Here is a 26,831-nt window from a genome sequence, read left to right as displayed (position 1 = left end):
TCACACATCTGGTTTTCCCACTACAGCATAACATCCAGATCCAGCTTTAATATTGGAGTCTGGAAAGCAACATTTAATGCCTGGGCTGTGTCTTGCATTCCAGCATGAAAGCACCTGCCGCCAGTATTGGTAAAAATCAAGACCACCGTTCCACTTCCTGTATGCATGCTTCTGCTCTGAGGGAATGGACAAAGATTGTCAGAGAGTTGTGCTCAGAGTGGAGGCTGCTGGGAAGGTCAGAAGAATAGGCATTCCTGATTGGCTCGGGGAAGTTGCAGCTATTCCCGAAGATTCCAGCTCATCATAGAATTTTCAGCACACGTAGGCAAACTAGATTGAGGGCATCCTATCTAGTCCTGTTCGCTCAACATGGCATATATAGTCATGCACTAGTTTCCTTCCCCCTGCTCCTCACTTGCATGTAGAGCCAGTGTGGTGTAGTGGTTAGAGAGTTGGACTAGGACCTGGGAGACCTGTGTTCAAATCCCCACTCAGCCATGAAGCTCACTGGGTGACCTTCGGCCAGGCATTGCCTCTCAGCCTAGCGTAGCTCGCAGGGTTCTTGTGTGGATTAAATGAGGAGAGGGAGAACCATGTACACCACCTTGAACTCCTTGGAGAAGAAAGGTGGGCTATAAAAGCAATAAATAACTAAATAAATGCATCAGGCCTTCAACCTACACAGGGGTTATGTTCCGGGGACCACGCCTAAAGCCAAAATAGAGTACAGTGGTACCTCGGGTTAAGAACTTAATTCGTTCTGGAGTTCTGTTCTTAACCTGAAGCACCACTTTAGCTAATGGGGCCTCCTGCTGCCGCTGCACCACCGCTGCCTGATTCCTGTTCTCATCCTGAAGCAAAGTTCTTAACCCAAGGTACTATTTCTGGGTTAGCGGAGTCTGTAACCTGAAGCGTATGTAACCTGAAGCATATGTAACCTGAGGTACCACTGTATAGCCAAAACATACTGGGTGCAGTGGCAGGTGGGATTAGCAGTCTTCCCTTCTGCCCCCTTTTTAATTTTTTAAAAATATTTGCCAAGTGTGTAAAGCTGAACACGCACAAGTTCAATGTGTGTAAGTTGTGGACTTGCTGTAGATAAATAAATAAATGTTTTCAAAGGACCTTGGCCCTCTTTTCCATGCACTGATTGAGCATAGAATGGGAGAGGAGGAATTTTCCCGCATAATGGAAAGAGACAATGGGGGTCTATGTGTATCCATTGAGGCAGTGGATGCAATCTGCTCCCTTTTCACACATTCTATCCATGCATGGAAGGGAACATGCCTAAAGGAAAGTTTTATGAGCTCTTCATGTGTGATCTGGGACCAATCAAAAAGCAAGGTCACCACTCACATAGTAAGTAGAGTCTGTTTGCACACCTGTAAGTCAGGATAGGGACGCAGGTGGCGCTGTGGATTAAACCACAGAGCCTAGGACTTGCCGATCAGAAGCTCAGCGGTTCGAATCCCTGCAACAGGGTGAGCTCCCGTTGCTCAGTCCCAGGTCCTGCCAACCTAGCAGTTCGAAAGCATGTCAAAGTGCAAGTAGATAAATAGGTACCGCTCCGTCGGGAAGGTAAACGGCGTTTCCGTGCGCTGCTCTGGTTCGCCAGAAGCGGCTTAGTCATGCTGGCCACATGACCCGGAAGCTGTACGTCAGCTCCCTCGGCCAATGAAGCGAGATGAGCGTCGCAACCCCAGAGTCGACCACGACTGGACCTAATGGTCAGGGGTCCCTTTACCTTTAAGTCAGGATAGCAGGTGTGATCCCAAATGCAAGCACCTCTCCAAGGATTTTGCCATACATACCATGTTACATTGACTTGAGCATGTGCCTTTCTAGTTTATGGATGTTCTGTGAATGAAAATGGGTACAGAAACAATACACAAGAGAATTCTGCATCTGGACTTTATTTGTGCATGGCTAAAACAAGAACACATGACTGCATTTTGGTCCGATGCCACTGAAACAGAGATAAACTTGCTAACCTCAAAGTTCTCAGGTCCTTCAATGGGCTGCAGTCCCCTCTACCTTCCAGGACATTTCTGTTAATGGCTTTAAACTCTAGACCTCACTTGAGAGACTAATATCTCGTAGGATGTAGGGTTCATGAGTTTCAGATGAATTACACGAAGGATAAATATGGCCCAAAGCTTTGTTTATATCTAGCGCGCTTGCTTAGTTTTCAGCAAAGTGCTGGCTGATAAGTTCAGCTTCTCAAAATAGGAAGGAGGAAAGATTCCATCACAGCTAAAGGTGAAAGTGCTGCATTCTTTGGTTGGTCTGCGCCTGTCAAATTCATACGCAAGGATTTATAAAGGACAGCAACGGAGCTGAAGTTATAAATGTCCCTTTATGCAGCGTGCATTTCAAGCACATGCACACCCCAAAGAATCCTGGGAACTATAGATCTACAATTTCCCTCATCCTTAACAAACTACAGGTTATTTGGAGAGCTTTAAATGTGTGGTGTGTAGGCAGCCTATGACAAAATGCAATTAGGCTGCACAGTCTTTTAAGTCAGATATTGCACCCCCTTCTTTAAGTGAAAGAAGATCTATATTTGCAAATGACCATAAGGGAAAGTGCTCTTTGATGTCTAGCACTCTGAATAGAGTAGGTCAGTCTTCCCCAGCCTAGTTCACTCCAGAGATTTTCGACTACATCTCCCATCAACCCCAGCCACATGGCTCCACCTATGTTGGGGGAAACCAGCATGTGGGATTATATATTCAGCTAACTACACGCTACTTTAAATGTGCAGTGTGCAGCTTCATCAGGTTCCAAACCCCACATTTAATATTAAGCATGAGACTCCAGGATGCAGGGAAAGGTAGATTTAACCCTTCCCTCCTCAACTGTGATCCCAACGAAAATTGACCCCAGTGCATCCATTAGCACCATTTTCATCGGTATTGAATCTGGGGAGGGAAGAGTTAAACTGTACTGCAGCCCAAATAAAAAGCAAAGGCTGCACTTAACTATTCTTTTAATAATAATAAAAAAACCTGATGAAGCTGCATACTCTGCATTTATCCTAAGGTGTAGGCAAATCAGCCTTGCCAAACAAATGCCCTCCATCTTGGCTGTGAGTCCTGGAAGACCTGCTCCCTGCCTTGCAGACCTTTTCCCACCTGGTCTGAGGGGTTGGGGCCCTGAACAACTCTAGCTAGAAAAGCTGAGGCTGTTGGACAAGAATCCTGGATTGGGGAGACCTTTGGAGGGTTTTGTTCGATACGGTTGTGTGCTTCTTGATATTTTGTTTATTTGTTATTCTGACTACTTTGACGTTGGCCGGGATGTAATTTTTTTATGTTGTAAGCCGCCTCGAGCGTGGCTTTAACTTTGGAAAGGCGGCATACAAATGAAACGATTGATTGATTACAACTCCCATCAGCTGAAGCTAGCATTCGCCTTGCCAAAATACAGTGGTACCTCGGGTTACATACGCTTCAGGTTATATACACTTCAGGTTACAGACTCCACTAACCCAGAAATAGTGCTTCAGGTTAAGAACTTTGCTTCAGGATGAGAACAGAAATCCTGCTCTGGCGGTGCGGCAGCAGCAGGAGGCCCCATTAGCTAAAGTGGTGCTTCAGGTTAGGAACAGTTTCAGGTTAAGTACAGACCTCTGGAACGAATTAAGTACTTAACCCAAGGTACCACTGTACCTCGATTGTGTGGTTGCGAGACAACACAGATCCACTGGATCTCTGGCTGCTTTTCCCACTGCAGATGCTTCGGTCCAAAATCAATCCCACATTCTTCTCCTGCACTTGATACCTTTCGTAGATATGTGGGTGTTGACCTGTTGTGGTTCTCCAACTGCAGTGTTCCTTTGATAAGTTGAACATCCGGATGTCTGCTGGTTGTGTGTGTGTTCCAAAGGAAAGGGGAAATCTCTGTTCAGAAAAAAAACCCAGGCTCGTTCCAGTACTTGCTCCACAATCTCTGTAGCTTTTGGCACCTCGTGGTAAGGCTCTTTGTTTCCTTTCAGTTCAGGCTTAATTTACAAGGTTCTCCAAATGATCCTTAATGGCTTTGTAATTATAATATAATCACAGAGCCTAAGAAAAAGGCCCCCAACCCACTTCTCCCCTTTTAAGGAAAGTGAATCCATTCTCTGGTGGCATTCCAATTTTGATCTGTCTCCCCTGCCTGCCTGTTCCCTGCAACAAGACTTCCATGACTCATAGCTGTGGTCATTTTATGAGCAATGCATATTTGCTCCAAGTGAATTGTTTCAAAAAGGAAACTGAGCTCTATGGGAACACGAGTGTGATAAAATCTTTCCCTATTGTAATAATCTTATCTGTTTTCAGCTGTACAGTTTGGGTCATTAAGCATGTGAGGATGCATTATTTGCCCTTGAACATGACAGATTTTTATTATTTCCAGAAACAGCAGCATCCTCTGATGGTCCTATTTAACAATGAAGTATTTAAAACACACACAGAGTCATTCAGAGAATGGTGGTGATTTTAATGGCAGCCATGGGTGGGGAAACCTTTAGCACTGGATTTTTCCTGGACTACAACTCCCGTCATCCTTGACCATTTGCCACGCTTTCTGGGGCTGATGGGAGTTAGAGTCCATCTACCTCTGGAGAGTCGCATGTTCCCCATCTCTGATGTAAATTTAGAGATGAAGGCAGCCACCTACAAACGGTATGAATTAATTCACTGATCGGAGACCTATGGGAAACAGGGATTCCTAATATAATTTTAATCAGCACTGCTTCCTCTGAAAGTAAGATTAATCATGATGGCATGGTGGAAGATAACTTTCTGCAAACATTTAACAGTGCACTCCTGTACACGTCTACTCAGGAGTAAGGCCCATTCGGAGCAGAGGGGCTTAATCCCAGGTAGGTGGGTATATAGGATTGGAGCTTTAAGAAGGATTAATTTCCTCCACCCACCCAGAACCCAGGGAGGCTATTTATCTTTTCTCCATCCCACTTCCAGCAAGGCTAAGCCTCCTCTACTTACTTAGAAAGGGGGATTGCAGTAGGAGTAAACTTGCATAGCAAGCTTGGTAGTACAGTGGTACCTCGGGTTAAGTACTTAATTCATTCCGGAGGTTGGTACTTAACCTGAAACTGTTCTTAACCTGAAGCACCACTTTTCTCTGGAGTGGTGGTTGAAGACCTAGATAAGTAATAGGACTCAGACATGTTTTTATTATTATTATTATTATTATTATTATTATTATTATTATTATTATTTTATGAATTGCCTTCCACATATATGCCCAAAAGGCAATTAACAGACATAATCTTAAAAATGGTGTGTGTGTGTGTGTGTCTACATGGACAACAAGGTATATAAAGGAACTAAGTATTTAATATTACTGTGCCTGGGAACACAATACACTAAAGCTTCTTTTTACTACTCTCATGTCTTTGCCCCATCCAGCTGTTTTGATTGAAATGCTCTGTTCTGCTTTGGATGGTAGAGAACTGAACTAGATCATAGCCTGCAGTTTGACACCACTTATCTAAAATGACGCCAAAACCAGTGACCTACCATATGCATTAAGGATTTGATGACAGGTCCATCAAGCTTTCTTCAGCACGGCCATCATGGAATGATATCATGATGTACAGTACTGGGGTGAGAGGGGGGACTTAACTAACTGCATCAGCTTTGTCCCTCTAGATGAGTTAAGATGTCATTATGATAGCACAAAATGCTTTGAAAGCATCCCCAAGAGCCTTCAGTTGACATTAGAGGAGGCTTTTTGCAGGACCTCATCCCAGTGCCTAGTAATAATAATCAACATTTTTACTGAGGTCAACACATGAACCTAGAATGAGTCTTAGCCTACAATACCCTTTCATAGGTCCTCAACCCCTAGAATATATCATCACAGTGACTAAATTTATTGCACACATTTGTTGTGCAGTGTACAAACTGATTTTTTGTTTTTTTTACAGCTTGCCACTGGCACTAACTCTGCCTTCACACACATTCACACACTCTCATGCACATGCAACACACACAATATTTCAGAAGTGGCCTAAGATAGTGATGAATTTGTCTACTAGATTTGTCGCTGCTACATGTAGTAGCGTGTATGGTTCACACCTTCAAGACTAGCCACTGTGGACATCAACTAAATTTATGCAGACTTTTGAGTCTTTATTGTTGAATCTGCTTATTGGGGAGAAATCAGGTTGCATTCCCACAAAGCCTATTCATCAAATGTCTTGAAGTCTGTAATGCTCAGAAGAATTAATTACCGTTCTGTAAGCGATAGAATGCTGTTTCAAAATAACAGGTGCGATATCAAGGTTTATTCTAGATTGCCATGTTTGTTGAAAGGTAAGCGATAAGGGAGGTAAATAATTGTCTAGGACATGTAAGCTGTATTTGCCACAGAATTGCTATTCAGCTCCTTCCGGGGCTGTTTTGGGGAAATAGGAAGATCCCCAGCAGAACCTTTCTGGAACTCTAAGGTCTGAAAGCCCTGCTTTCTAACCTCAGCTGCTGTGAAAATGCCTTTAGCTCAGATGGTAGAGCATAAGACTCTTAATCTCAGGTTTGTGGGTTCAAGTCCCATGTTGGGTGAAAGATTCCTGCATAGCAGCAGGTCATTAATTATTTTATTTATTTTTTTGGCGTGTGTGTGTTGGAGCCTCAATGGAAAGGAGGCAGAAAAGCCTGCGTGTGTTCTCTGAATCCATGCACAGTTCAGTGGATCTGAGCCTCTGTGTTTTCTTTTTCTTGACGTACTTCCCCTATTTGGTTATTTTGGCGGCAATAAATATCCTGTGCTGTGGATTATATCAAAAGATGCGTTCGTGCGATATGTGGATGAGCTATTTTGTTTCAAGATGTTTCTGTGAATTTTCTCGCAGAAAGAAATGTTATGACAGACTCTGTGGATATTTTGGCATTTCTGAAATATGTACTCCTTTGGATACCTTTCTTTCTTTTGTTGCTTAGAAAAAAGGACTCAAGAACCCCTCAAATAGAAAGGAAGGGTAGTTCTTCCTAATGGCCAAACTACATATAACTTGCAAGTAAGCTGGACCCTGAAGTTTGAAAGGACCAGAACAAAAGCTATTTCATGACAGAATACACTGGGCTAGGTAAACACTACACCTTTAAAGGACATGCAAAGCACACAGTTTCCCTCAAAGAATTCTGGGAACTGTAGTTTACCGCTCACAGAGTTACAGTTCCCAGCAACTCTTAACATACTACAGTGCCCCAATTCTTTGAGGGAAAGAATGTGCCTCTAATGCACTTTAACAGCATAGTGTACACACAGCCTAGTACTACAATAAATGAAATGAACTATCCAGTGCTTTTTTTCTGGGGGGGACGCATACCCCTAAACATTTTGTAAATATAAGTTTAGCCTCATCGAGAGGCAGTTTTTCAATATGAGTAGGAAAATGAGAGTACTCCTAAACATTTTTTTAAGAAAAAAACCACTGGAACTATCAAATGCACATATACTTTGAACACTTATGGCATGCCACAAGCTGTTTGTATTGAATCCAATACAGCAGGGGTGAGGGATCTCAGGTCCAGGGTCCAGATGTGGTCTTCTAGGCTACTTATTCTGAGCCTTGGGATTCTCCTTAGGCTGCATCTCCTTTCTTTGGGCCATGCCCCTCACTGCCTCTCTTCTGTGGCCTCCTTGAGTGCTTTGGCCTGGCTCAGGCATAAGCAAACTCGGCCCTCCAGATGTTTTGGGACTACAACTCCCATCCTCCCTAGCTAACAGGACCAGTGGTCAGGGATGATGGGAGTTGTAGTCCCAAAATAACTGGAGGGCCGAGTTTGCCTGTGCCTGGCCTGGCTGGCCTGTGTCCTGGGGTGGTGGTGATGCCTTTTATTTTCCTGGATGGCAGATGGGAGAGATGTGTGCATAGGCCCCTCTGGTTTTGACGCGAAGCGGTCACATCCATTGCTGAGACTACCTTTTGCTTGTGGCTCCACCCTTCACTGGCATGTGCCCCCTGGGAAGCAGCCCAGGGCCTGAAAGAAAAGATTCCATACCCCTGCAATACAATAAAAATGCTGGTCATAAAACAGCAATAAATGCACACTTTAAGCCAAAATAGACAGCCTAGCCAAGATGCAGTGGTGGTTGATATCCATTGGTGGATTGGTGGTAGTCTCTGTGGGAGTATATTGTATTTAATTATAGGGTATCAGAGTTTTTAGGGGGTTAACCAGGCTGGGACAGCTGGGATAGCAAGCTTGTTGGTTTTGAATGTCTGATGTAGATTTTTTCAATTCCGTTGCTCTGTATGGGACAATGACAATAAAGATTATTGTATCGTATCATGGAAAGCAGGATGGCCAACCGTAGATGGAGCCAGAGCCAATAACAGGTGGACCAAACTAATTATAACTTTGTCCCCATCCCCATACTTGCTTGGGGCAAAACAAATTAAGGTAGAGGAAGCAGACAGAGCCACCCTCTGGACTGGATGCAAGTAAGAAAGCAGATGGACTTGGAGGAAGAAAGTCTGAGCTTGATAGGGGGCAGCGCTTCATTTGCCCTAGTGTTTGGTACAAATGTCAGAAATTGCTCAGATTATGGCTGATTTGTGACTCAAAGCGCAGCAGCTGAAAAAGCAAACTAACCTACTGCATTCCCCCACACACACACCTCTGCTTGCATATAGGCAAGACAAGATGGTAAGCCATCGTAAAGGCTACCACGGTCCTCCCAATTTTTTTCCTAGTGCCAGCATCTCAACTTCATCTCCTGTGCCTCTTTTAAAACATGAGCGCTGTGTTGATATAGGTTACTCTGGATATCAAGTTGCATCACTGCTACCTTCAAAGTGAAAGAAGTGCCTTGTTGAGTTTATTTGTCAGATTTGATGGTGCAGGCTTGGTTGTCGCTTTTTGATTTCCCTCCTGAACTTATGTCACCTTTTGTCTGCAGATTGACTTCGAAGACGTGATTGCCGAACCTGAGGGAACCCATAGTTTCGACGGGGTCTGGAAGGCAAGCTTCACCACCTTCACTGTGACAAAATACTGGTTTTATCGCTTACTGTCTGCCCTCTTTGGCATCCCCATGGCTCTCATCTGGGGCATCTACTTTGCCATTCTGTCATTCCTCCACATCTGGGCAGTGGTGCCCTGCATCAGGAGCTACTTGATTGAGATCCAGTGCATCGGCCGAGTCTATTCTATCTGCATCCACACCTTCTGCGACCCGCTCTACGAGGCCATTGGCAAAGTGTTCAGCTCTATCAGAGCAACAGTACGGAAAGAAGCATAACTGACGTTTCGAGGAGCCTGAAGGGAGGGTCTTCTCCCCTCCCCTCCATTTTTTTTGTGCCAGTCCCAAGGCTACATCAACAATGAACAAAGCAACTGGCACATGTCATCTAATGAAGCAACCAACCTGAGTGCAGCAAAGAATCACTTGCCCAAATTTCCCCCCTACTTAATCTCTCCTGGAATTATATCTTCCCTTCTTTTTTCAGGAGGGATCTGCATTTTTTTTTAAAGGCCAAATATAAAAATTGCTGCTCTCCCATTCCTAGCTGCCTATTGTTTTGCTGACCCTTTGACGAACTGACTCATGTTCTGCTTACCCTTTCTGTTCATTTGTTGCAAGTTCAGTTCACAACGCTATAAAATAAAGAACCGAAACATTGCTTTCCAGCGCTATAACGCTGCCCTTGATTTTACTGTGAGCGAGAAAAAAAATAAAAAGGATCTAAAAGCTATTGCAGCATAATGGACGTGACAAACTGTCAGATTTTAAAAGAATGTTCTTTTTTCAGATGTATTGTCTGTCGACAGTAGCGCTTTACTGTAGTGGGCCACATCTAACTGCTACACACAGATAGATCTAAGTAAATAACTAATATATATATATGGTGAAGAGAGAGACACACAGAGAGAAAACAAATGCCTTTAGGATAGCGCCTTCAACCCAGGCAGCTGTCCCTGCCCACAAGATGCTACAGCTGTTGCTTCGCCTTTGATTTGTTTTTGTGGTTCCTCCTGAAAGATTCATTGCAGATCTTTATCGCATGTTACTAAAAGGAATACACAAGGAGCCACCTTAGTGCCTTTGAATATGGAACCCAGTGCCAGGAACTCCATATTGGTGGCTTTTGCATGTGACACACTAGATCTGCCCGGGATCAAATGTGCAGCTTCGCAGGAATGCACCAGACATGCTTCATCATCAAGGTGTGGTTCCGGCCGATGTCAATAGCCAAGGTCAGAATCCAAGCCAGAAATGCATTGTGGATTTGTTTTCTGGAACCAGGATCCCCATGTAAAACCAGCAAACGCCCTGCAGTGCTGCCTGTACCGGAGGATAATTTATCGCCCAAGCTACTATTAACTGCATGCCAAAGTACTCTTTTCAGCAACACATGCAAGAAAAGGTTCCAAGGGGATACGCCGACAGTACAGCGGAGGGACGAGGTGTGTCCAGCTCCTGCAGTCATGACAACTACGAACTGGGTTTGGAAGGGTGTTTTGGTTTGGTTTGTTTGTACAAGGGGCTCTCTTTAAAATCCCCTCTTCAGCCAAGGTCAGCATGTTGCTGGTCCATTCACGCTTTGCTTACTTCACACTAATCCACCGCAAGAGTGGCTTTAGCATTATGTACTACATTGTGCTCCCCCCCCCTAAGCTGAGTTGTACACATCAATCAGGAAGTCTTCATGGAGGTAATTTGTGTGAAATTGTCAGTGACCGGGGGGGGGGGTGTGTGTGTACAGAAATAAAGCCTCTGCAACATGATGTTGTGCTATGACCAGCTTGGAGATTTTGCCCTCGCCGTAAATGTTAACTGTGGTGAGAAGGTATCTTATTCAGCCTTGCAATAAATCTGCTTGTTGCTGCTGCTTTTTTAAAAAAATAGCTGTGAGGTGGAGTTAACTGGGATAAACTTCCTTACGTATCCAAACTGAGGAATTCTAAAGCCTGAGCTTCCTTTTGCTGGGGGTCATTCCCAGTGAACGGCTTGTTTGCAACCTTGCATAAAGTCTGTAGCAACTTCCAGATGGCAGCCAAGCATTATTAGCCTTGCATAGTTCTTGGCGCAATATGAATGCTTCAACGTTTTTTTAAAAAACAGTACAATCCTAAACATGTTACTTAGAAGTGGGCCCCATTAAGTTCGTTGGGACCAAGACATTCCACTGCTGAAAGTGGAGTCTGAATCTCGCATCCTGGCCAGCCCTGCTAAGGCCAACTCTTGCTGCAGACACCAGTCCCTGCCTTCATTTGTCCCCCAGCCCAGTGTGTCATTTGAATCAGGTTGCTTTGCTCCTGTGCAGAGCTGCACCTGTAGTTGACCAGCACTGCCCAGCTTGCAATATACAGGCAACTTTTGTCGCTAGGGCTTACTGGAGACCACTCTCAGCTTTCTTTTCTGAAAGTGGTTTCTCCATCATTTTCACAGAGTGTCTACATACATATTGCCATGGCAGCTGAAGTCAGGGCAGCCCAGGCTATGCAGCTGATTTCACTGATCTTCCAGGTGCCATGAAGACTGGACTCCAGTGCACAGATAGTCAACCCAGTGCTCTTCAGATGTTGTCGGATTCCATCTCCCATCAGCCCTGGCCAGTATGGCCAATGGCCAGGGGTGCTGGGAGTTGGAGCCCAGCAACACCATGAAGCAGGGGGGCCAACTTGAATAAAATATTGGGGGGCACAGGTAAGCCCCACCCTGCATAATCAATCACATGAGACGGTGCCCACACATTATTTGAATGGCACTCCCCATCAACTTTGAAGGGGGGCTGAAGACCCTACATCTCCTAGGAGTTGGCTCCTATGTCATGAAGGCACCATGTCAACTATCGCTGCTCAGCCAATGTGGCCTTTGTGGTGTCCATTTTATCACACAATGGACAGATCTGTGCATCTTTCCAAATGGCAATGATTCCTGCTTGAAGGAAATCACATTTCCCCAACACTCAACCAGGAATATTCTGTTGCTGGGGAAATGCAGTTCTTTCTCAGACAAGTGAGTTTATTGCAGTAAGGGGACGTTCAAGTTTTCTGACAGGAAACACTATTTTAATAGCTTTTTTAAAAGCCTTACATTTAGTTTTCATTTTTACACAACATCGAGCACGTTCCCACTGTTATTTAAATAGTGGAATTCGCTTTGTCCTTTTAACATAAAATCAGTGAGTAGTGCACTAGGAAAGGTGCTGTTCCTCCAACAGGTGCAGTGCCATTTTATGGGGGTAACCATATTTTGTTCATCACCTGGAAAAGACTGAGGCTGCAATCTCAACTCTTGTTTTCCTGGAAGGAAGCCCCATTGAATACAATAGGACTTAACTTCTGAGTAGACATGGTCAGGATTGTACTGTTGGTGGTTCGATACTAGGGCTCCAATCCTGTACCTGCTTACTCAGGAGTAACCCCACTGAACTCAGTGCAACTACTACATGTAGAGGACTGTCCTGTGATGCCCAAGCCACCTTGTATCTGGTTGCAAGGATGCTAAAACTTCTACATATTTATATACATTTTGCTCATGAAGGCCAAGGCTGTGCTTGTTTGCCACAAAACCTTGTTAAGTTGGCAGCGGCAGAGAAAATATAGTCAACTTTTACTCAGGATGCAAGTCACTGCCGAAGCCAATGAGAAAATGCCAATGAATTTCCAGTAATACTAAATAACTTCTGCAGAGTTGTTTTAACAGGTCTATAAAAATTAGGAAGAAGTTTTGAAGGATCCCTTATTTTTGGCACATAAATTGCAAGCCTAGTAGCTGTTTCTCTCTTCTTGCATTTAAAACAAACACTGGTCTGGCTATAGTTTTACATTTTTACTATGTACATAAGCGAGAGTGTACTATTAGATATATATTTTTGCAGTATTGAGACACACCTTTGGTGATAATGAAAACAAGATCTTATTTTGTCTTTACCTAAGGAAAATCACTTTGAAATTGATTGCATAAACTCTGTACCCAGAAAAAGTTCCCAAATGCAAATACATTGCTGATCCAAGATATTTACATAGCTATTGTATGCTTACAAAGTATAATAACTGACACTTTTTTTTTTTAATTCTGCATGTTCTACAGCCAAGGCTACAATCTGCACAATAAAAGCCGTTTTAATAGAAACTTTTGCCTGAATACTTATTTTCTCAAAATATCTGCTTGCAAACAAAAGTTTACCATAAAAAAGCCAATCCATTGAAAACTCCATACAGTGGTGCTATCAAGCTTTGCCCTAGCATTGACAACTAGTGGTTTAAAACCTCCGCAGCCATGTTTTGCCCTCCCCATACAATTCCTGTCCCATTTCTCTTAGGGGAGCTTATTCTACATTCATTCAAGGCAAATGGCAGCAAAGAGCTCTGTACCACTGACTATTTCAGAAGCTTTAGAAGCACCTCTTCACCATGTGCAAAACACCAACATTTTTGGGAGTCTACTCTGTTACTGCCAGACTGTTTTATTGGGTACATAAGAGCAGCTGTGTGAGTTCGCCCTGTTCCCACCCTAAATCTCTCTTGGCAATCCGTCAATCGCTCAAACATTTTGTTTGCTGCTCAAATATTTGTCCTTTATCTTTCATGGTGGTGAATGCAAAGTTAAAAGACATCGCTTTGAGCAGACACCTGAATGATGTGACAAACATCCAGCAGATTCTTTGACTAAGCTAGCTTAACGCTGCTGTGTCTAGAACGTTACTCTTGAACGCACCAACTAGGGAGTAAACTTCATTGAAAACGAGCAGAATTTAGGGCTTATCCACACTCACCTTTCGCCCCTCACTTTCCAAGCAGAGGTCTGCACTTTAACTCTCCATGTATGAGCGTTTGGGGGGGATTTTGCCCACAAAACCCCACAATTTAAAGCTGAATTGGAGTAAACATCAATTCCCCATGGGGGAAAAACCTTAGGTATAATTTTGATTTTTACTCATTCTATCTGTTTTCTATCTACCATTCTCCTTCACTGGAAGTTTTTAAGCAGAGCTTAGATGGCCATCTGTCATGGATGCTTTAGTTAAGATTCCTGCATTGCAGATGGTTGGACTAGACTTTGGGGTCTCTTCCAACTCTACAATTCTATGATCTATGTCTACAGTTTCCTTGTCCCATTGTCTTTTGCCTTCTCCTTCCTTCTCAAAAATGTTTATGCTACCTCTACAATGACTGCCCTTGGGTCAGTGTGCAATCAGCCAGATGAAGATCAATTAACTTGGTGTAGGGGAGGACAGAAGATAAACCTGTTCACTGAAAGCAGAGACCAGATGTTAAAATAGCACATCCCATGGGATACAAGGTGAGTCATTTCCCCCAAAGCATGTGTGGGGGTGGAATTTAAGATGCAGCATGGGAAGAAGAGAGTGCAGAATCCTTCCTATACTTGTATTTTTCCTTCCACAATGTTTCCCCACTACTGCAATGCACTCTGCATGGGGCTACCTTTGAAGGTGACCCAGAAACTACAACTAACCCAGAATGTGGCAGCTAGATTGGTGACTGGGAGCGGCCGCCGAGACCACATAACACCGGTCTTGAAAGACCTACACTGGTTCCCAGTACGTTTCCAAGCACAATTCAAAGTGTCGGTGCTGACCTTTAAAGCACTAAACGGCCTCGGTCCTGTATACCTGAAGGTGCATCTCCACTTCCATCGTTCAGCCCTGACACTGAGGTCCAGCTCCAAGGGCCTTCTGGCAGTTCCCTCCCTGTGAGAAGTGAGGTTACAGGGAACCATGTAGAGGGCCTTCCTGGTAGTGGCACCCGCCCTGTGGAACACCCTCCCATCAGATGTCAAGGAAATAAACGACTATCTGACTTTTAGAAGACAGCTGAAGGCAGCCCTGTTTAGAGAAGTTTTTAACGTTTGATGTTTTATCATGGTTTTAATATTCTGTTGGGAGCCACCCAGAGTGGCTGGGGAAACCCAGCCAGATGGGTGGGGTATAAATAATAAATTTATATTAATTATTTGATTAATTAATAACAGCCATGGGGCCAAGTTAGCAATCCTGCTCTGGTGCAATGTAATAAATGTTGATGTAGCATTTACCTTGGCTCCATTAAAGTCACGAATGCAAATTTTGCTCAGGAGTGGGGAAACCACTGATGTCCACTCCACCTGCCTTTTAAAAAATATTATTCCTTCATTGTTGTGTGATGACAGCCTGAAACGCATCACTGGAATTATTCCCTCTGTTAGTGATGATGAGGGTTGAGTGCCAATCTTTATGTATCTGAAATGATACTACCAACATACAAGATGGGGTGGTGGTATCAGTATGCTCAGGGAACCCCAACATTTGCAGACGTATAAAAAATATTTGGGGAACAGCCCCAAGTGGGCCAAAACAACAACAACCACCCCCCAAACAGCACAATGAGGACTGGGCACGCCCAGTTACTGCAGAATGTTGAGTGTCTTTTGGGAGGGGAGATAGAAATTAGAGAGGCTGAATGGTGTATCCTGGAACAGGGCGTGGCTGACCTTACTCTGAGCAGGGGAACTCCATGCTGCAAGGCTTTGTGACAGCTGTTATTTGTTTTTCTTATTAGTGAATCTTCATACTGAAGAAAATGTCAGTGACTGGATTTTTGCACAGAAGCCATATCAAGAGGGGAAGTACTAACCCTAACTTCACCCCTTCAGCAAAGGGAGCAGACCATCTTATACCTAAATGCTCTGATCATAGTTAGATTCCTATAGACACTTTACTCGGGAGGAAATCCCATTGAAGTCAATGGATTTATATGTGAGCACACATATTAGTGGCAACTAATGGAAGTCTCACAGATTTTTTTCTGTTGACTTTAGTTGGATCAGGACCAAACTTATTTCTGGCACGTAGGTTGTTTCATTAAAGAGAGTTATCTTTTTCCATCATATTATGGAGGATACATCTTCTTATTTAATTGTAATTATAACACAGTATTCCCTCTTTTACCTTTCAGTGATATATTCTTCAATTGTATCTGTTCAAGTGAAGCGGAATCTTATCTAAGGGGTTTTATTAATTGACTTTGCAAGTGAGGTAAATAGATTCCTTTATGAAAGAGGAAGTGTAAGAGGATATAATTTTTTATAATTACCACACTCTTCGCTAGTGGTGACAGAAAGGTAGATAAAGGTGCAGAATATAGCACATTCAGTATTTTTAGAAGCCAATTATGACAGATATCCTAGAGAAAAAGAAGTGCTATCGTTTAACAATAGATCGATCGATGATAGATGATAGATAGATATAGATAGATAGACAGATACTTAGAAAGACACATGAACACACATGAACACACACTATGTGTGCATGAGTGGGGTAATAATAAGATATCACTGAATCTAGACGTTTTATAGCAATAGTAACACACACAGGTTATGAGCACAATTCAACAACAGTTTATTGAAAACAAGTCATTGGAATTAATGGCTCTTGACTTCCCATCTTCAGAACTTCTTTCAATACATGGGTGACAGGGTGGGGACAAGGGGGCAGATTGAATAAAATATTGAGGGGCCAGGTATGCCCCACCCCACATAATCAATCACATGACACAGCACATGTGCACTATTTGAATGGTAATGCCCATCAACGGGGGGGGGTGCTTAAATATTTTATTGGGGGGGCTGTAAGGACCTCGGTCCCAAGGAATTGGCTGCTATGGGGCTGAGGATGAGCTGGTGAGAGCAGAGCTCCGCTCCCCTTCTCCAGACAATTGTGATTACAGTTGTGTAATCACACAATAGTGATGTATGGAGGAGAGAGCTGGACCATAAAGAAGGCTGATCGCCAAAGAATTGATGCTTTTGAATTATGGTGCTGGAGGAGACTCTTGAGAGTCCCATGGACTGCAAGAAGATCCAATCTATCCATTCTTAAAGAAATCAGCCCCGAGTGCTCACTGGAAGGACAGATCGTGAAGCTGAGGCTCCAATACTTTGGCCACCTCATGAGAAGAGAAGACTCCCTGGAAAAGACCCTGATGTTGGGAAAGATGGAGGGCACAAGGAGAAGGGGACGACAGAGGACAAGATGGTTGGATAGTGTTCTCGAAGCTACCACCCTGAGTTTGACTAAACTGCGGGAGGCAGTGGAAGACAGTGCCTGGCCTGCTCTGGTCCATGGGGTCACGAAGAGTCGGACACAACTAAACGAGTAAACAACAACAAAATCACACAATTGTAATGATTTAGAACAGTGGTTCGCACCCTTTTGGGTATGGTGACCCACAAATCCAACTTTACTGTTTTGGTGACCCATCAATTTAATGTCAGATGGATTTGGGACCTCAGATCTTCAGTAGCTGTGAGTTTTGTGTATTGTAACTGCAAGTTTGCCTCTTTCACAACCATTGCTTAAAGGATCCAAATTTCCTTAACAGACTGGAATTGGTGGAATAGCACTTAGAAAGTTATTCACCATTTTCTTTATGGGTGTGTATGACCGTTGCCCCTCTGATGTTTGGGTTACAAGTATCAACACAGCATTGCACTACAAGCAATAATTATTTGGGGTTCACTTATAAAGCCTGTCACCCGCTTGCACAGCCTTTGCAATCCACAAGTTGGGAAATGCTTTAGCCACACCCGACTTATCTGTGCATTCTAAATCATGTGATTGAAGTCATGTGGCTCAAAAGAGCAGAGATGGGCCAATTGCCCTCATCCCCACCACCGCCCATTGTATATACATTGGGTAAGGTTTGAGGGGAAGAACCTGCTGTAAGTGCATAGGCTTTCTCCATTATTTCGAATGCTTTCCACAGTTTTCAGTAGGAAGCTATTGTGGCAAGCACCTGTGGATTGTGCCCATCTGTTCTCTGTCTTCCATAAGCTGTGGGAGTTTAGGAAAAAGACCCCAAATTAAGTGATGAATATGAGAAAATATTGGGAAAATCACAGTATTATTTTTCAGTGCTCTTCCAACTCTGAACACTTTCCCAACGGCTAACTTAAATTTACCATTGCAGGTTTGGCTTTGAAAAACAGATACACCACTTCTTCTTTTTTGGTGATCACTCGTAGCCGAGTAAGATTGTCTTCCATAAACATGGTTTTAACAATGAGTCTGTAAGTGACTGTGGAGGCCAATTCTGGATCCACACGTCCTTCCACAGTGGGGACATTGGTTTCCAGGTGGGAGTTGATCACGGTGTGGATTTGCCACACGTGCCTTCCTCTTAGCACATTTCTCCCTTGCATCCTGAGTTTGAGTGTCTTCAAAGCCCATGACACCTTTGGTAAAGGCTGTTCTCCAACTGGAGCGCTCACAGGGCAGTTTTCCCCAGTTGTCAGTGTTTATACTACATTTTTTAAGATTTGCCTTGAGACAGTCTTTAAACCTCTGTTGTTGACCACCAGCATTACGCTTTCCATTTTTAAGTTTGGAATAGAGTAGTTGCTTTGGAAGACGATTATCAGGCATCTGCACAACATGACCAGTCCAACGAAGTTGATGTTGAAGAATCATTGCTTCAACACTGGTGATACGCCACTAAACTCTTCATAATATGAATGCAGATGATGCCATCTACTGGCCATCTGCAAAATTATTCCAGAAGGGGGGAAATGCACAGAATAAGGCAAAGATTTTGTTTTGTTGACTGGGAGGTCTGTTCAGTAATTTGTTCCTCTTCTTCTTTCCCACTCCCATTTTAAAAATCCAAAAACTACCACACGGATCCAGACTAAATTAGTTGCATTTGGTTCCCATTGAAATCAGTGGGACTGAAGTCATGAGTAGAATCATAGAATTGCAGAGTAGAAAGGGACTAGAAGAGTCATCTAGTCCAACCCCTTGCAATGCAGGAATCTTTTGCCCAGCAAGGAGCTTGAACCCATAACCCCAACATTAAGAGACTCATGCTCTATGAACTGAGCTATCTCACTGATTACAACATAGTGCTTTCAACTATCTGACTTTTAGAAGACATCTGAAGGCAGTCCTGTACAGTATAGGGAAGTTTTTAATGTTCTACTGTGTTTGATGTTCTAATTTGCTGAAAGTTGCCCAGTCAGATGGGCAGAATGTTGTTGTTGTTGTCGTTCAATATATGTTGCGAATGTGCCTGAAACCTGAAACCTGCAGTCTCAATCCCACTTACCCTGGGAGTAAGTCCCGTCAAAATCAGTTGAAATGAAATCATCATCATCAACTTACTTCTGTGTAGACATGGTTAGGATTAAGCTATTAGATAGTTTCACATAGTTCCTAATAATAATAATAATAATAATAATAATAATAATAATAATTTTATTTATACCCCGCCCTCCCCAGCCAAGACTGGGCTCAGGGCGGCTAACAACCAATAATAAAAACAAGTTGATTAAAATACAGCTTAAAAAACAAGATTAAAATACAACATTAAAACATTAAGATGCAGCCTCTTCACCGGAGGATACCTGTGATACCATTTTAAACCATGGCCTACCCAAAAGAATTCTGGGAGTTGTAGTTTGTTAAGGGTGCTGAGCATTGTTAAGAGACTCCCATTCCCCTCACACAATTACACTTCCCAGAGTTCTCTGTGAGGTGGCATTAACTGTTAAACCATTCTGCGAATTGCAGCTCTGGGAGCAGGGGAAGAATAGAGCCTTAACAGAAGTACCGTATTTTTCGCTCTATAAGGCGCACCAGACCACAAGACGCACCTAGTTTTTGGAGGAGGAAAACAAGAAAAAAAATATTCTGAATCTCAGAAGCCAGAACAGCAAGAGGGATCGCTGCACAGTGAAAGCAGCAATCCCTCTTGCTGTTCTGGCTTCTGGGATAGCTGCGCAGGATGCATTCGCTCCATAAGACGCACACACATTTCCCCTTACTTTTTAGGAGGGAAAAAGTGAGTCTTATAGAGCAAAAAATACTGTAAGCAAAATAATGCTAATTGTAAGTAAAGCTGCAACAAGATACTGATTCAAGGGCTATTTGCTGAGATAAAACATGACAGAGATGCAGTAACTGAGGGGGGTGGGATTCAGGGATGGAAATGTCGTTCTGCCTCATAAATTGTTTAGCCACAAAGGTCGGTAGGATTACAGCATAAGGGGTAGGGGAAGAAAGAGAAAGAACAAACCCTATCCAGTGTTTGAAATCTGCTGATTACTTCCCTAGGAAATAGACAGGGAGATCAGGTTTTGGATATCACAGGGAAACAATTAATGCGAAACCCAGAGATCTTGAAACATGTGTGTCTAAATCCAGCTCTTCTCCTCCAGCTGTTCTTTAGAATAGCCATATAACTTTGGAAGCACATTTTTTTTATGCTGCAGATTTCACATCAATGCCAGCCTAACGGCACCTGTGCCTTGACCTCTGCTCCGAGCGGGAGGAGAAGCCAGGAAGCCGGATGGATTTCCTGGGTGAAATTATTTCTGTATTATGAGGAATGCTGTTCTTCTTCAAATACGCCAACCTCCTTCGACAATTGCAGTGCTCTTTGTAGCTTTTGCATTGTGGGGCACTCAGACTTCAGACCTACCTGAGAGGTAACTTGGCAAACCAGAGATCTTGGATTTTGTCAAGTTGGTCTAGGCACAGAGGGACATCAGTGTGGCACCCACGGGTGCCCATGTGCCCATAAAGACCTTCCTTGGAACCCTTGTAAAATTCCAATAAATATTATATAAAATAAAAATAAAAATAAAGACCTTCCTTGGAACCCACCGGGTCCCTCCCCTGCCCACTCTGAAATTAGGCTTGAAAGAAGCATTCTGTGGTAACCAATAGAACAGGTTGTGGTTAACACCTTTGTGTCACAACCACAACAGTCTCTCCAATTTTGCAAATATGCTTATGGGTCCCCTAAAATATTGGTGACCCCTCTAGAGTTTGAGAACAAGTAAAGAGGTTATGTAGAATGTGATTAATGTATTACTGATAAATTATTTTATTAGATGAAAGCTAGAGCTCACGCTGGACAGCTCAGTTGGTTAGAGCATGGTGCTGAAAACACCAAGGCTGCAGGTTCGATCCCCATGAGGGACAGCTGCATATTCCTTCATTGCAGGGGGTTGGACTAGATGATCTTCAGGGTCCCTTCCAACTCTATGATTCTGTGATTCAAAGGGAGGGGCACAAGGTCGTCCAGATATACCTGGATGACACGTCCCAACTTCTCAACATTCGCAATACTGGCTGGTCCTGATGTGAGTTGGAGGCAAACAAGACCTAGAAGGTCTTACTTTCCCTTCTCCTGCTGTAGAACATATACCCATTTCTTACATATGGATAATTTTAGGCATATCATACGGAAACGACATTATGTCCAGGTGATCCCTCCTAATTTTAAAAAGCTGCCAATTGCTACATTTCTCCCCAAGCCATGTTTAGTCCTGACTTTGCATTGCAAAGCGAGACAAAACAGTCGAGGGAACGAAAGTGACGCTGAACCCATCCCAATGTGCGGGGCAGACCTTGGTAATATGGCACCCTGTGCAAGGCCAAAATTAGATGTTTTCCACCCACTCTCATGCTGCCTTCCCAAAGTTGGGTAAGAGAGGCACCTGCTTTGGGAAAGAGTCATGAGGAGCTCTGGCAGGGTCCTGCGTCCCTCCTTCCTCCTTTCCAAAATTAGGCAAGTGCTAACTACGCTTTGGGAAGGGGGGAGGAGAACTCTAGGACCTTACCAGAGCCCTCACACCTCCTCCCCATAGTCCAGAGCTTACTAGGCTTTGGGAAGGAGGCAGGGAAGTCCCCTCTGTCTTCTGTCAAGTTGTCCTAAACCCATGTTAAGGATAATGATTTGATTTCCTGAAATGGGAATGTTTGTTTATGTTAAATTACTATGTACTTTTTAACATGGGTTGCTGTTTTCCCCTCAGGCAGTAGCTGTCATGTGATTGGCTGACTGTGAGTCACGTGAGAGAGGCATTCCATTCTGTTGTGACTGTTATTCTAGTAACTGTCGTTTTGTAACTGTCTTTCTGCTTCTCCCTGTGAGGGAGAATGGCTGCTGAGAGAGGTTTCTCAGGATACTGAGGTTTCTCAGGATACTGTGTGTCACTGTGATCTGTCTGAAGTGAAACAGACAGAGAAAGATTCCTAAATGTTAATACGGAGAAACCTGCACAGGAGCTCTCTGTAAGGAACAGAGAGAATACTGCTGAGGTGAAAGATAAAAAGCCGTTCATAAGAAACTGTAAGGCCTGAATAAGGTAAGACTCCGGTGCAATTCTCAACACTGTTTTGTTTATAAGTCTAAATAAGAAGACTTCAGTCTACAATTCAAGTGAGAATGTACCCTTGTTTGAACAAGCATGTGATTGTAAATGCATTCTTCTCAGTTATACGTTTATGAAAGTCAGTGCCGTTTTTCTTAAAAATGTTTAGGGGTACTCTAATTTTCCTGATATTGAAATACTGCCCCTCAATGAGGCCAAACTTAGATTCACAAAATGTTTAGGGGTATGCATACCTCTGCATCCCCCCAGAAAAAAAGAAAAGCACTGGTGAAAGTAAACAAAGAGTCTGGACATTATATAGTCTTCACATAGAAGCTATCAATCACCCAGAAGAGTTATTTAGCTTCCTAGCTGTAACCTACTCTGCTACTTTGCATATCATCAAAATTTATTTTACATGCATAACAACCCGACTCTGTGGTAGGTTTTCTCCATCCTAGACCCTACATCAGAGATAGCCAACATGGTATCATCCACATGTTGTTGGAGAACAACTCCTGTCATCTCTGACCACTGGCCCTGCTGGCTAGGACTAGTGGGAGTTGGATTCTAGCAACATCTGGAGATCTAGCTCTACCTCACAACTGGAAAGCATACAATATATCTGAAATGCACTGTGATTCCTTTCCATACCCATCAATCTAAGCAAACTACAGCACTAGGGGCTAAGCTAAACTCAAGGCATGTGTTGGCAGAGGTCTTCAGAACATAGCCCAGAGCCTCCAACCCCTGCAGGTTCCCTGTCATTCCAGAAATGAATAGCAGCTAGCTCCACTGTGTCATCGCAAAGCGAAGCTGAGATAGTCCCTTGCCTGGAATTTTAAAAAGGATTGGCTGTATCTGGAGCATAATTAAATTATAGGAAAACACTATAAATAAGTATATGTTTCCTAGCCACAGGAAAGGAAGAGTTATAGATAGGTGCTCTTGGGGAAGTGATGGATATCTTCAGGCTGAGAACGGCAGAGAGGTAATTTTCCCCACATCAATAATACAGACCTTTAATTCTTCGCTTCCACTTGAGCCGATCAATAGAGGTTACAAATGTTCGGCATAAGGCAATATATTCCAGCCTAAGTTTACATTTAAAATGCCAAAGGATTTGGCCCCCAGCCAAGTTTAATAAATAAAATAAAATAAAATCTCTGCGTGGAGAATAAATCACCCTTTGGAATTCTCAGCCAGCATGATAAAGCTTTAACACTTGAGGGAGTTTATTCACCGTTGCACAGCTTCATTGGAATCAACAGGCAGCACAGGCCGGGCCTCAAGTTGTACAGAAAGAAGAGGCAATGAAGCATTTTATAGGTGTTTTCAGTATCTGTTTGGATTATTGCAAAGGACTGAGGGCCAGTTTGCTCGATCTATATAAATGGAGGCTGATTGGGATTATTACAGAGTTTGGCACATACGTCAGACAAGACACAATGTTAAATATATCTTTCTATTTAATGTGCTTTTTTCTTAAATGCACGCAGATAACAGTCACTGGGGGCGGGGGGAGCTGATAAGCATATGGGGGTCAGCAGGCAGGCAGGGAGGGAGGGAGGGTAGGAAGGTAGGAAAAGGATTAAGTGTCCTTAACTCCCCACCTTAGCCATTGATAGGTAAAGGTAAAGGGACCCCTGACTATTAGGTCCAGTCGTGGCCAAGTCTGGGGTTGCAGCACTCATCTTGCTTTATTGCCAAGGGAGCCGGCGTACAGCTTCTGGGTCATGTGGCCAGCATGACTAAGCCGCTTCTGGCGAACCAGAGCAGCGCACGGAAACACCGTTTACCTTCCCTCCAGAGCGGTACCTATTTATCTACTTGCACTTTGACGTGCTTTTGAACTGTTAGGTTGACAGGAGCAGGGACCGAGGAACGGGAGCTCACCCCGTTGTGGGGATTCAAACCGCCGACCTTCTGATCGGCAAGTCCTAGGCTCTGTGGTTTAACCCACAGCGCCACCCACGTCCCAGTTAGCCACTGATATTCCTCTCTAAATTCCCTTCTCACAAAGATGCTTTTAATTTTTCTGAAAACGGCACTTAGACTTTGTCATGGGAGTTTTACAAGTCCCATGGCATTAAGCTGTGTCCAGGCCAACACTTTTTTTGCTGAATTTCATTTCTATGTACTTCTGAATATCTCATCTCTGGAATAGTACCTCTACACATGATCCCCATTCATCTAGGATTTCAATGTGTGTGTTTTTTTAATGCCTCCCCACCAACCCCCTGAAAAATATAGCACTGACATTGTGTGCTTGTAGAAGCAAACAGGGAGAGCTCCCCAAAATGGGGATGTGGCTTGAAACTGAGTCAAAGAACTGGGTTTGGTTTCTACTAAGATAAATGATCAACAAATATTAGCAGGGCATCTATGGCAGTGTACAGACTCCTGTTTACTCTGCATCCAGTGAGCTCCTGCTGCTGGTTTGGAAAGCAGTGCACACACAAGGTTAGCAACCCATATCTCTCCTGTCATTTTAGTCCAAAACATTTGGAAGGCATCAGATTGGGGAACCCCTGCCATGATCAAAGTAGCATTGCTGTCATGTTGCGGAATTTTTGGATACCAGATAAAATGCCCGGGAAAACTGAAAACTTAGGTTAAAAACTTCATTTCACTGGAGATTTTGCAAAAAAAGAAGAAGCGCTCAACAACTTTTGTGTTCGTATTTTCACTTCTTGAAATATGGCAACCAGGTCTGGCAAGTAGAAGCTCCCACAAGAAATTACATGTGGGTGATAGATCTCAGAATCTGGTGTAGACTTTGCCATGTTATTGGGTGACTGTATGGGAGGAACATATCAGGTGTTTGCCTGAATGTGTGTCCATGGATGGAGAACAGGAGTGTGCCCACAAGCCCAACACACACCCCTAATGCCCCCCTGAGGCAAGACACAGTGATAACAGCAAGAACCTTTATTGAGCTGACAGAACTGGACAACAGGGGCAAAGCAACTGTTTATATACATTTCTGAAGGCCTGGGCCACTCCCACTCCCAACATGATTGGCTGTCTAAACTTCCAAGCTGCGAATCATGACTCAGAGTTTAAGGGCCAATGGCAGAGGCCCAAATCCTGAAATGTTCTGTGATTGAATATCATGTATCGAATCAGAACACAGGGGCTCAGAATCCTTAGTCCAGACTCAAGCTCAGGCAAACACAGTCCACTGAATACATCACACACACACCCTATGCATTGTCCCTATGCTCAGTCCCTGGCCACCCCCATACTGAGTGACGTAGGTCTTCAATGGGCTTCTTCTCATGTTTGCTTGACTGTGCAACATTTGCAGAACCTTCTGTGCAATCAGAGCTGGATCCCCAGTCGCATGAGGTGTCCTACTCAAGTTCAAGAAAACACATGTAGAAGCCCCCTAACTCAACACTGAGGATGGGGGGAGGGTGCAAGATGCAGGAGTATGTTGGGTGTGGGGCTTGAATGCATGCCCCTGTCCCCATCCAAACGTCCGAGTGCTTGTGCATGCCAGCATATTCCCGAACACACTTGTGGTTCCACCTTGAACGGTGAAGAGATCCAAACTTGGGCAAGTTAATGCCATCATTCTGCCTCGTAGATTTAAAACCTTGCTGATTTGACTGGATTTATCGTTGAGGTCAATAGCTGCTGTGCTGGACCACAAAAAGTAATGAGATAATTAAGCTAAAACCTATGTCAGAGGGAGAGGAATATCTTAGCTTTCGGCATAAATCCACTGTTAATGTACTAGTATGGTCATTTACTGTGCAGAGAAATCACTCTTATTGAGCTTGAGACATATTGGTTAATATAGTACGTAGACAGTTTGGCCTATGGGGAAAAGTTATGTAGCCACAGCGCTGGAGAAGGTTCTATTGTCCTGTAGTGTTAATGGAAATGCAAAGCGTTCTAATTTATAAGGCCACAAATTTCTATAAAATGTGGTTATATTACCTCCCTCCATATATCTGAGGTGAAGAGGCAGAACTCCCAGGTCGGAAAGCACTGCTTTGAGTGACGGTTTGTTCCTCCTTTCTGAGGAATTAATTGCTTGTTCAAGGTGCTTGGCCTCTCAGCTCGTGGTCTTCCTGTATGGGGTCAGAATAGCTGGAAGCATGGACAGCCCTTGACTTGAATTTCGTTCTCCAACTAGTTGGCCAGTCCACTGTAAAAGTGAAGGAAGAGAGAAAGAGCAAGCAGAGTCCATAGGGGAATTTTTATTCAGACTGCAACACACTGGAATGTTTAACCCTTCCATCCCCAGCCACGAATCCCTCAAAAATCCCACCCAGGCTGCAATTAATCTTGAAAATAAGGGTTCCATTGTCTCCAATGGGAACATTTTTCCTAAGGCTAATTGCCTTAGAAAATATTCATTTTTAAACAGATCTATAGTCATAATTTTGCGGTTCTGGCCCAACTGAATGTTGCCTGTATTGGACTGCTTCTTGCATAGAACATTGACTTATTGGTTTAAAAAATAAATCCTGATATGTAAAATTAGATTTTCTTTCCCCCTCTCTCCTCAAATCCCATTTCCTGGATTTCAGAGATACTTTGTTTACATCCACACCCTACATTTAAAGCACTCTTCTACCGCTTTAAAAATCACAGAAACTTTAGTTTGTTAAAGGTACTGAGAGAGCCGTTAGGAAACCCCCTCGCAGAGCTATAATTCACAGCACCTTTAACAAACTACAGTTCCCGAGATG

General features: G+C 43.5%; 1 protein-coding gene and 2 long non-coding RNA genes across 6 annotated transcripts in view; 2 read left to right on the top strand and 1 right to left on the bottom strand.

Moving 5' to 3' along the window:
- CAV1 (caveolin 1) overlaps positions 1-13,101 on the top strand; it is a 28,254-nt gene extending 15,153 nt beyond the window's left edge. For all 3 annotated transcript variants that reach the window (XM_083574744.1, XM_083574745.1, XM_083574746.1), the window contains exon 3: positions 8,920-13,101. In XM_083574744.1, the coding sequence (XP_083430870.1) occupies positions 8,920-9,261 (342 nt within the window). In that variant the 3' untranslated portion in view covers positions 9,262-13,101. The remainder of the gene's footprint in view (positions 1-8,919) is intronic.
- On the bottom strand, positions 1,140-9,900 carry LOC310744037. The gene is made up of 3 exons (XR_014539369.1): positions 8,809-9,900; positions 1,745-7,584; positions 1,140-1,382 (listed from the first exon to the last, which is right to left on the bottom strand). It is a non-coding gene; the product is annotated as an uncharacterized lncRNA (long non-coding RNA).
- Positions 13,102-21,441: 8,340 nt separating the features above from the next.
- The window catches only part of LOC310743993, a 43,914-nt gene continuing 38,524 nt past the window's right edge, over positions 21,442-26,831 (top strand). For both annotated transcript variants that reach the window (XR_014539312.1, XR_014539313.1), the window contains exon 1: positions 21,442-22,119. This is a non-coding gene — a long non-coding RNA (uncharacterized lncRNA). The remainder of the gene's footprint in view (positions 22,120-26,831) is intronic.

Source organism: Podarcis filfolensis (genome assembly GCF_964270895.1).
Source record: "Podarcis filfolensis genome assembly, chromosome: 10".
NCBI lineage: Eukaryota > Metazoa > Chordata > Lepidosauria > Squamata > Lacertidae > Podarcis > Podarcis filfolensis.
Note: the sequence above shows the minus strand (reverse complement) of the source record. Positions and strands in the feature narration are given on the sequence as shown.